General features: G+C 47.0%; 2 protein-coding genes across 2 annotated transcripts; one reads left to right on the top strand and one right to left on the bottom strand.

Moving 5' to 3' along the window:
- Positions 1-4,576: 4,576 nt before the first annotated feature.
- On the top strand, positions 4,577-7,819 carry LOC123080283 (protein CPR-5). The gene is made up of 5 exons (XM_044503192.1): positions 4,577-4,929; positions 5,789-5,845; positions 5,927-5,962; positions 6,042-6,710; positions 6,804-7,819. The coding sequence occupies exons 1-5, from the start codon at positions 4,582-4,584 to the stop codon at positions 7,338-7,340; spliced, it is 1,647 nt and encodes a 548-aa protein (XP_044359127.1). The 5' UTR covers positions 4,577-4,581; the 3' UTR covers positions 7,341-7,819.
- Positions 7,820-8,842: 1,023 nt separating this feature from the next.
- On the bottom strand, positions 8,843-10,740 carry LOC123075236 (uncharacterized). Its single transcript, XM_044497893.1, has 3 exons — positions 10,282-10,740; positions 9,336-9,545; positions 8,843-9,226 (listed from the first exon to the last, which is right to left on the bottom strand). The coding sequence occupies exons 1-3, from the start codon at positions 10,598-10,600 to the stop codon at positions 9,120-9,122; spliced, it is 636 nt and encodes a 211-aa protein (XP_044353828.1). The 5' UTR covers positions 10,601-10,740; the 3' UTR covers positions 8,843-9,119.
- Positions 10,741-11,207: the final 467 nt, after the last annotated feature.

Below are 11,207 nucleotides of genomic sequence, written 5' to 3'. Positions count from 1 at the left end.
TGGCGAACATCCGCACCATCTGCGCCGAGGAACAACAGTCGGCGGCGCACCACGTCGAAAGAATGTGCGAGAGAACGGCATGTCATACCTGACCCTCGATGTTGGCGCCGCTCTCTGGGCGAGCCGCGATCTCCTCAATGATCCCATGCCATTTGTTGCATGCCGTTTGGATGAGCGCCCAATGATTCGCCATGGCCTTCAAGCCGCCCTGCATGTGGACGCCCTTGAAGTAGGGGTCGATGAGCTTGCGCTCGTCGAACTCGGACTTAATGCGCTCCCAATACGTGTCGACGCTCTGGTTCGTGCCGGTGATCGGGTCGAGGCAGACGATTTTTCACTCTTCGGCGAGGCACTTGTCCTATTTGGACGCCCACTTGACGCGCGGCTCGCCGGTCCTGGCCACCCGCTTCTTCTTTTTCCCTTTCCTCGCCGGAGCAGGCGCCGGCTCCTCCTCCTCCTCCTCCTCCTCTGGCTCCTCCTCGCCGTCCATGTCGTCATTGAGGTCCATTGTATCATCTTGGGCAGTGAACCCGAGGAAGGCAGCGGCGCGGCCGGGCCACTCGTGATGATGTCGTCCATGTCGGCCTCCATCGCTCGGTGTCGCCGAGATGCGACGAGGAGGTGTGAGAAGAGCAGCGCGCCACGGCGCAGAGGTGGCGTCGGGGAGGATGCGTAGGGCCGTGGCGAGTAGGTGTACGGGGGGTACTGGACGCTGGCGAAAGCGGGCGAGGGCGTGCGCTGAGCCGGGTGACCATGTGGGAAGGTGATGTTGGGGTTGAACCCGCCGTCGGCGTAGCCCGGTGAGGGCGTGCAACCCCAGGGGTGTGGCGACGACGAGAAGCTGGCCGGTGACCCAACGCTTTGCTGGCTCCAGGACGCGTACGCGTCGTGGCCGCCGGGTGGATTCATCATCCCCGCGCGAGACGCCTCTGCTGGTTCGGCCGCGCGATCTGCCTGCTCCGCCATGGCCGCAGCCGCCGCCGCGAGCGCCTCCCTGTCCCGGGCCTTCTTGGTGTTGGCCCTGTTCCACCGGTCGGTGGTGACAGCCTCCCGGCGCTGAACTTCCGCCTTCCAGTCGGCGTTAGACATGCCCGGGGGCTTGGACGGCGACGCCCTCTGCTTCCTCTGCTTCGGTTGGGTGGTGGCTGTGACGTTGGCATCCGTAGCGGCGCGGGGGGCCATGTACTTCTTCGGCGGCATGGAGGCCAGATGGAGGGGAGGAGGAGGAGAATGGCGGAAGGAATGGGCAATGGATGGAAACGGAGGGAAAGAGCGGGGGAGGGGGGTGAAACTGCGGGAAAAGGGCCTTCTCTCGCCGCCAGAGCGGACCCACGCCCCTTTTCGCTTCGGCCGGCGCCCCCAGGCGACCCCTGGGGGCTTGGGTTCGGCTCGGGTACGCCGGCAGTTATTTTGGCACAAACCGGCGCTAAACGAGATCCTGGGGGCGCGACTGGGCCGATTTTCGGGCGCCGGCGCTAAAAATCACCTTGGGGGGGGGGGGGGGGCTGTTGGGGGCGCGGCTGGAGTTGCTCTAACCATCCAACCACAGGTTGGTTTGCACAAAATCATCAGTTTTGTCGTTACGGAAGCATGTGCAAGTAGTACAAATACGATTTTCATTGATTTGAAATACTTTCATTGATAATTAAAGTTGAACAAAACCATGGATTTTCTGCCATATAATGACACTCACAAGCATTTGTTTATCCTTTTCAAAGTTTCTAATCCTTTAGACAGCAACTAGACACACATGATACTTAACAAAATAGCTTAGCTGGCAAGCATAATGTTTGCCACACGTTTGCATTCCAAACATTTGCAAACATTGATTTGGTCTACTGTATAGTCCGCGTTACACGAAAAAAATAAACTAGGATGGATGGGATCATGTTGTAGTTGTCCTATAAAACATTAGTTCACGTCAAAATGACATGATCGATGTTGCCAATTAATCGGTATAATTGGTGGATGCGGATGTATGCATGCCCAGCTGACCCATGATTTCTAAGCTCTTATGTAGTCATCTACTGGGTTTTTCTTTCGAACCCATGTGGATATGGATGTGGATGTGCTTGTTGGTTGCATTCCTGTAAGAGGTTCTGCACTCGAACGTGGAACCAAACCCAATCAGATCCACACCATGTCAAGTTTACACGCCTGCTCTTCTCCCCACTATATGCTAACTCATCCCACACTGAGCTATGTACAATGGACATTGCCACTGGAGCGGCTATGTTTGAACGACCTAGCCATGTGATGAGTTGATAATGAGCTGGCTGAAAGATGGTGCAGATGGCAGTTGCTTCTCCTCAAGGTACATGAGGCAACGGTGATGGTGGCCTTTACGGATGCAGGCATAAGCCCAACCATACGCCCAACAAGTAGGAAAATTGTTTTTGCATGGTGGACGAGTGGACATGAGAGATCCATCTACAATGGAGTTCCGTGTATCGGCATGAGGGAGCTAGGGATCTCTCATTCGACAACTAATCCAACTCACAACAACGAAGGTTGGTAGCTCTACATAGCAATACCACATTCTTTCCCCAAGCCTTCTATTCCCAATTGCATTTCACAAATTTGATCTAATTTCCTTCTCCTGCCATGCATCCCTAGACTAGCTTATATGATTTCCTCACTTGTGATCTATTTGATAGCAACAATAGAAATTTATGGCAACTCGTAGATCGTCAAACTCGCTACCATAGGGGAGATTGAGCAAGATATATATGTGTGTGTGACATTATGGATATTAACATGGCAAATGGGGGTGGGCATGTGCTACCATTTTGCATTGATTTCATGTCGGTAGGTGGCAAGTTTATGAGCATGGGAGTGACTTATGACGTGTCATTATCGTATCATTGAGTTGTATTGACTTGAACGCAAATCGTGAATGTTAGAAGAGAATTATTGTGTATCTCTCTGATATGTCTCCAATGTAGCAATAATTTCTGAAGTATTCATGCCATGTTTATCATAATTTTATATGGTTTTAGTGCATTTTTATATGATTTTCATGGACTAACATATTAACCTAGTGCCCAGGGTCAGTTGTTGTTTTCTGCTTGTTTTTTGTATTCTAGAAAATCCATACCAAACGAAGTCCAAACATGACGAAACTTTTTGACGATTTTTTCTAGAAGGAAAGAGACTCGGGAAGCTTCGAGGAAGTACTAGAAGACCCACAGGGGCCCAACAAGGCGACAGGGCGCGCCCGTCGGGGTAGGCGCACGTTGATGCCTTGTGCCCCCCCCCCCCCCCCTGTGGCACCTCTTCGCGTGATTCCAACGCTAAACATTATTATATATTTGGAAACCCCCGAAGTTAATCTAGATGAGTTTTTCCGCCACCGCAAGCCTCTATTCCGAAGCGGCCTCATCCGGGGCTCCATTCTGGCACCCTGCCGGAGGGGGAAGTCACCGGAGGCCATCTTCATCATCCTCGCTGCTTCCATGACTAGGCGGGAGTAGTTCACCCCCTCGGGCTGAGGGTATGTACCAGCAGCTATGTGGTTGATCTCTCTCTCTCTCTCTCTCTCTCTCTCTCTCTCTCTCTCTCTCTCGTGATCTTGATAGGGCACGATCTTGTTGTACCATGAGCTTTGTTAATAACGGAATCATATGGTGTTCTTCTCTCTATCTTTGTTGTGATGAATTGAGTCTTGCTCTTTTAGGTTCGGAATCGAAACTTCAAAGGACAATTCCGCTTCGGAATCGAAACTTCAAAGGACAAGCAGAGTCGTCGCTTTTGGGTCGTTGTCGCATCGAGGGAACACCACATCCACTAATTGATGGCGCGTGGGCGGCGCAAAGTCTTCGGCCCCGTGGCATCACAAACGGCTGGTCGCTTTTGCATGGGGGTGGCACCGGGTCATCGTGGCATGAAGTAGCACAACAAACCCCAATTTATGGCGGAAGATCGGTCTCGTTGAATTGCAGCCAAGTTCGTTAACACTGTTTGCCTCGAAGATCATGGTGTTGCGTCGAGATCTGGGTACGGGTTCTCTAAATATTTATCTAATTATTAAGATGGAGGGGATTATCTGCTAATTAGTATTTAAGTAGTTAGGTAGAATTATGCTTGCCCTTGAGCCCCCCTCCCAACTGAGGTAGGTCGGAGCCGCTCCTTGAGCTCATGCTTGGAGCACCGCTCGTCAAGACCTCCCACCCCCTCTACGGACTTCTCTTGCTTCCTTTCGTTGAGTGCCATGCATCAGTTTGGGGAGCAACACTCCACTCTTCTCGCTGCCGGCACGTGGTATAGATGAATACACTTTGGTGAAATTTATAGGAGGGGTAACTTGGTCTTTTCATGTCAGCTAAATTCTGGAGATGATATAAATTTTTAGAAAAGGGCAAAAGGCAAATGGTCAAACGGCAAGTAAAATTAGGGCAAAATATCATGCATACAATGTAAAAGAAGGGCTAAAAAATACAAAATGATCAAAAGGCTTGGAAAAGATAGGGCAAAATCCCAATTTCTGAACGAAAATCCAACGGCTAATTCAGCCCAAACCGCCACGCATATACAGTATAGCCGTTTAGTTTTGTTTACTCCCACGCCGCTTCGTTTTCGTTCATGTCGGCCGTTCCCCATCCATCTCCATCCAGATCGCGGAACCTGGACGAGCCCCATTTGACTACTACCGGCTTCGCGGGACCCCCTCTCCCCTCCGGGATGGACGACGGGCCCGGCCTCGCCGCCGAGCCCGCCCCCGCGTCCTCGTCGGCATCCTCTTCCGGCTCGCGGGCCTCCCGGCCGCGCAAGGGGGTCCGGCTCCGCCCGCTGCGGCGGCGGCGCGGTCCGGCGCCCGCCGCACTGGCTTCTCGGGGCGGCGACGGCGAAGGCGAAGATAATGGCGGCGGCGCCGCGCAAGACGACCTCGCGCTGCCACTGGGGATGTCGTTCGCGGCCGTTCTCGCGCGGGTACGTGCTCTGCCGGGCCGTGGTACACATTAAAGTTTCGATTTTTGCTTGGTACCACTACATGGTTGTGCTAGTCCAGCATCTGTACTCCCTCCGCTCCGAATGAATTAATTGACGCAGCCTCTGTACAATGTGTCAATTACAATTCGGATCGGAGGAAGTAGCATTTTCTTTAAAACTATATGCTGCCTTTACACAAACCTGATAAGTTCCTAGTATCATCATCTTTGGTTTTGAGGTTTGCACATTTGTAATTGCACTGTACCAATGCATATGCTGTAAAACCCCCTAGTCAACATAGAAACCTGAAGAAATGTTTGCGCCGTTTAGGGTAGTTTCATGGAACAAAATTTTAGTGTGCCTATTGGAAGGAGAACCTCCTTCTGCAAACTGCAGCCAAAAAATAAAGGAAAATCGACTGTTTACTTGTACTAGCATGGGGTAATAGAATTGTAGGTGAAATAACATGGGGTTTAATGTTTGCAAACCATGGCTGCTTGTCCGATTGAGCACAGCTTGTCGATTTAGTGCAACGTCTGCTACTGGTTCGAAGATTCGACGTTGTTACTAATTTCCATATCTGTGGTGAACGCTAAATGCTCTAAAATTGAACTGTTGAACGTGCTGCCTTTCTTTCCTCCACTTCTGCTTTCCAATGCCAACTTATGCATGTCTGGTTATATTCACCGCGTTTTCATTCGTTTGCAGTTCCCACAACTGCATGCTTGTTCTCTTTAGTAAACAATACTGTACATTGTACTCACCTGCATACCACTACACATTTGTGTTTCATGATCATTTTGTTAAATGGTGTACCTTATTAGTCAGAGTAATAAGGAGTTACCTTCCCTGATGACAGGTTATGAATTCGAGCAATGATTCAGGAGAAAGATTGCATCCGGTCATCCTTTCCAAGGTACATGATTTATAATTTAGCGATAAGCCCTGTTAACCATTAAAAAATGTTGTCTCAAATCGAGCCGGATTTGAAATGCAGATCTGTACCTCAGCGGTGAAGGAATCTTTGGCAAATGTAAGCATGGCTCTCTTTTTGTTGGAGCTCACTTTTCTGTTGACATTCCTTGTATATCTTTTACTTATCAGTTGTATAGACATATGGTGACAGGTTTGACAGTTTCATGAGAAATTTTGAGAATTCATTTAGCAGCACATTGAGGACGCTTCATCGTATTAATGAGATACCTGTCTATGAGAGAAGTCCTACTCCTGAATACTCTTCTATACATGGAAGCTCTGGGGCTGTAGGAAACTCAAGTGCTGTTGATCTGCAAAATCATACAAAAGAAATCGAGCAGGACCTCGTGAACTCTGTAGAAAGTCAACTTGTTCTTTATGCCAGAGACAATCGACAGCTGGCTGATCGTGCTCATAGCAGATCCTCTCGTGAAGCTGATCAGTGCATTCTCAGTGCTTTTGAGAGATCTGTGAAGGAGCAGGCTCGCTCAAACGAACTCAAGGAGTGTGAGATTAGTCTTAGCATGAGAAAGCTGCAGCTGAAACAGACTGAATTAGCTCTTAGCTCCTCCTCGCACATGTTAGAGAAGATTAAGTTGTCCTTGGGTTTTCAGAAAGCTTCCTTCCAAGGAGAGAAATTCAAGACTCAGATGCAGGACACAAGGCATGCAGAAATCCTGAGGATTCTTATAGATTTCCTTGTTAGTGCAGTGGTAATTATGTCAGTGTGTTTTGCTTATGGAACTTATGTTCACTCGTACCAACGGATAACTGATGTTACAGCAGCTTGTTCAGCTGCTTCAAGGGTACGTTCATGTACCTTATCGCTCAAAATTACTCTTGATAAGTCTCTTTGTTAATCAGAAGCTTCTCACTGTCTCTTTTCCGACCTCATACAGGGATCTAAATCTTGGTGGGTGCCAAATTCAGTGTCAAACTTCAATTCTGGCTTGCAGTTCGTCAGATGTCATGTGATAGCAGCAACACGTATGTGCTTTGGCATAGTAATGATTGTGGCAATTGCTTGGTTAGCATCCCAGCGTTCCGCACTGTCTGGATCAAATATGCCTATAACTTTCAATTTCATTTTATTGGGAGTTATTTGCGGCTTTGCTGGAAGGTTTTGTGCCAACACTCTAGGCGGTGATGGAAATATCTGGCTTGTATGGTGGGAAGTCCTTTGTTCCATCCATTTACTCGGAAACTGTTATCCATCTGTTATTTACCGTGTTCTTCATGGTTCCATATCAATAACTCACAGCAAGAATGGTGTGGGGCTGCCGTACTGGGTTCGCCGGTGCATATTTTATGCTGCGCTGGGGCTTGTTATCCCGGTCTTGACTGGCTTACTTCCATTTGCTTCTTTCTCTGACTGGAGGGACCATTTTTCTGAAGAGATAAAATCCTTCTTTGTTGGTGACGAAGTTGAAGTCTGAAGTATCTTGTATGGAAATAAACCTTTTGGACTTCTGGAGGAGTAAGATATGTTGAATTGGATGGTTGCCTCAGAAGTTTATCTTTGGAGAAGGAAACTTTGGATGGGAGTTGATGGCATTGTTGAACCATAAAGGAAGAATAGTTGAAGGTATCAATGCTTGCAGCCAGGCGGTGCAAGCTTCTTCTTTGTAGTGAACTTGTGACCTTGCACTTGGATGCCAGGTATTAATGCTTCAGTTTGCCGTATATATTTTTGTTTTCAAGGTGCAAGGTCACAGTATAGTGTTAAGAGTGCAGACTAGTTAACTGCCACCTGTGTTGTAGTTATGTTTGTTTAATCTTTCTCCTGGAATGATGCTTTTCTTGCCTCACTTATTGTGTGAATTTAGAGATAATACAGTGTTAAGAGTGCAGACCAGTTGACTACCACCTTATGCTCTTCTAATCTTTCTCCTGGAATGATGTTTTTCTTGCCTCAGTTGTGCAATCTTTTTGCTCACTGTCAATATCAAGAGATGTAGTTCCTCTAGTGTTGACCGCTTAGGCCTAAAATGTTTATGCTGCCATTGTTTTAGCTGTATGCCTGTATGTATGATCGTCAACTATTTTACATGCAAAGCTCAAAAGTATGCACAATTATGAGTTCTGCTGAACATAATAGTGCATTTATTTTCTCATTTGCATATAGTTCGTCTTTTTTTTCTCCCACTCATGTACAGAATTGTGAACCCCAAATATTACTCCCTCCGTTCCAAAACATAGTGCATATAGATTTTTTGAAAAGTCAAAGTTTGCAAACTTTGACCAAATTTATAGAGAAAACTATCTATATCTAGAATACCTAATATATAAAATATGAACTACATCTTATGATGAGTATAATGATATATATGTTTGGCATTCTAGATGTAAATGTTTTTCTTCAAAAACTTGGTCAAAGTTGGTGAGGTTTGACTCTTAAAAAATCTATATGCACTACATTATGGGACGGAGGGAGTATAATTTAATAAGAATTTATCGGCTATTAATAACTGTCTAGTGAAATACTCCGTAACATAATATAAGACGTTTTTTGACACTGTCAAAAAATGTCTTATATTATGTTACGGAGGGAGACGTTTTTTTACACTGTCAAAAAATGTCTTATATTATGTTACGGAGGGAGTACTACTGAATATTTCAGCTCATCTCATAAAGATGCAGCAGTTGATGTAATTGAGAAGTACATTTCTGTTTTGATTAAAATCTCCTTCCCAAAATATTAGGAATATTAATTTTATCTCAAGCCATTTTAAAAAGTCGACCAAGTTTATAGAAAGATATCAATATCTACTATACTAAATAAATACACTATGTAAACATATTTCATGATGTATGCATTGATACTGATTTGGTATTGTAGCTGTTGATAGCTTTTTCTATGAACTTGCTCAACAAAACCTACATGACATATTTTGGGAAGGTGGCAAATGCACTGGTTACTGATTTGACAGTACTGACATTAGCATTTTGCACTGATTACATCATCTTGGACCACCATTAGCAGATTTTCTGGCATCATACAAACACACCGATGTACACAAGAAAAATTAAGTGTTACAACTGTTTCAACTGGCACTTGATACAAACCTGAAACTATGGCTCCAGACCAATCTACACATCTACACATAGCTTTAAGCCGCTTAGCCATGACAGTTCACATAATCTTAGCTCTGCGAGTTGTTTCGAGTAACCAAGACTTGTGACACAAAAGTCTCAGTCTGCTGGTAGATTCGACATCACCGGACTCTCTTGCATGGGAGTGAGGTGACCATCTCCTCATCTCGTGTCCGCTTTCCGTGCCCGTTCATGAAGCTGCAGGAGAATTTTACTGGCTGTTGTGTTTCTGCTCAATTGGTTGATAAGGAAGAGTTCAGATTTCCGGATATGATGTATTTAATTTATGAATATGAATGATTAAGTTAAGAGACTGAACTTAATCTGTTATAACTCACCTGAGTTGTAGTCTACTTGTTTGATCCTCTTAGATGGAGTCATGTCGTCCAATCTGAGTCTTCTCTTCAAACCAAGGGTGATCTCATCACTAAGTAGCTCCTCGCTAGATTTTGAAAGAGCTGAGCTGTTGTGTTGGAGCTTGCTCTTCTTGGAACAATTTTCTGTCTCCAACCCAGACTTACGCTTGGAGGACTGAAGAACTCCAGGATCTGACAGGAATATCATGCGCAGATTCAGATCAAAATTTTATGGGAATATCTCTCTGGATTAAGCTTTTTATTGAGTGCAGCATAACAACATTCATCTAGCAATATGCACATACCAACTAACACAGCTTTGCAACAAGTAGATGAGAAGATGAGAATGCTGTGAGGCTATGAGCATAGTACCGAAATCAGGAGGAGTAGAGTGGAGTTGGAAAATAACAGACGCATTATTACCGGGGCAGTTCAATACAATATCTCAATGCTCTTGCTCTAACTAGCTGACAATGAACTTGCAAATTAATAAAACCGAGGGATGAATTTTCATGAAGAGTAGAATTTCTAATACCCCTGATCTGAATATGCTTACAACTTGCTCAAATAAGTTGCTACTATATCTTTGGACCTTTCGTATCGTGTACTAGTATTTGATGAAACTCAATCAAGCATTGGACCCTGAACAACATTGACTGCCATACACTCCAGATTATAAGAAGCAAGTTTCAGAGAACCAGAGGTCAACAGGTTGCTGGCTGGACTCTCGGTCGCACAATGTACTTCCACAGCCGCAAACTTGACAGATTAAAAAAATGTCACGAAGCAAACATGTAATCTTCCATCCAGCATGTTGCTCTCTATCTCCAGTAGCGCCATGAATCAAGAAGTCGGGGTTTCCTCAAAGAACACGGCGGCGCCGCAAGAACCTTTTAATAGTGCGTATTATACTGTAAGAGAGGCGCACCTGGGCGTGGGGGCGAAGGCGCGGGCCTGCCGCGGACGGCGACGGGCGCGGTGGGGTCGGCGCCGGTGGGGAGCCCGCGCGCGGCGAAGAAGGCGAGGAGCGCGCCCCAGGTGACCGCCGTGGAGACGTGGCCGGGGCCGCGGCTGACGAAGTAGCCGTTGAGGCGGACGCTGGCGGGGTCCAGCCCCAGCGCGCGGCCCACCAGGGCGAGGTCCACCCCGCCGCCTCCGTCGACGGCGATGGCCGCCGACTCTGGCGCGTCGTCGGGCGGCGAGGGAGACCGGCGCAGGTGCACGGTCCGGAGCGGCGGCGCAGGCATCAGCTTCGATTCTTCTTGGATGCTCGCACACAGCTGGTACGATCGGGGCGAGAGGGGAGGAACAATGGCGAACGCTCTGGTTGCTTTGGCTCTGCTGCTAGTGCTGGTGCTGGCGCGGATTCTTGCGGGGATTTCTGGAAGTGTCGCCGCGGCGCGGCGCGGTTGGTAGTCGGATACGGACTCTCGCTGCGGCAGGGTCCCGGCCCACTCGGACACCCACAGCGCGATCTTCTTGTGGCAGGCTCGGCCCTTGGCCCCCGCTCTCATCCCGGCCCATTTAAATCACACATACTTAATGCAAATACTTGAACGCTCTCTAAATATTAATAAAAAACGAGCATTTTCTAAAATTGTATAAATGGTTCTATATGTGCGTGAACATTTTTTCAATATGTGAATATTTCCTCTTTAATTTCTAAACTGAATATAAGATATAAATAAATTGGGAGTATATATATGAAAAAAAGGGCTTAGGCCTTGTACAATGGGAGGTGCTTAGAGAAATAAACCAGACTTTCCTTAAGCATCGGTGCTTATTTGTACAGGGTAGACGCTTAACTAAGCGTCTCTCCTGTAGAAATAGGCACCGGTGCTTCAGAAAATCTCG

Source organism: Triticum aestivum, chromosome 3D, assembly GCF_018294505.1.
Source record: "Triticum aestivum cultivar Chinese Spring chromosome 3D, IWGSC CS RefSeq v2.1, whole genome shotgun sequence".
Lineage (NCBI taxonomy): Eukaryota > Viridiplantae > Streptophyta > Magnoliopsida > Poales > Poaceae > Triticum > Triticum aestivum.
The sequence above is the reverse complement of the archived record's forward strand: the minus strand, read 5'-3'. Positions and strand labels throughout refer to the sequence as shown.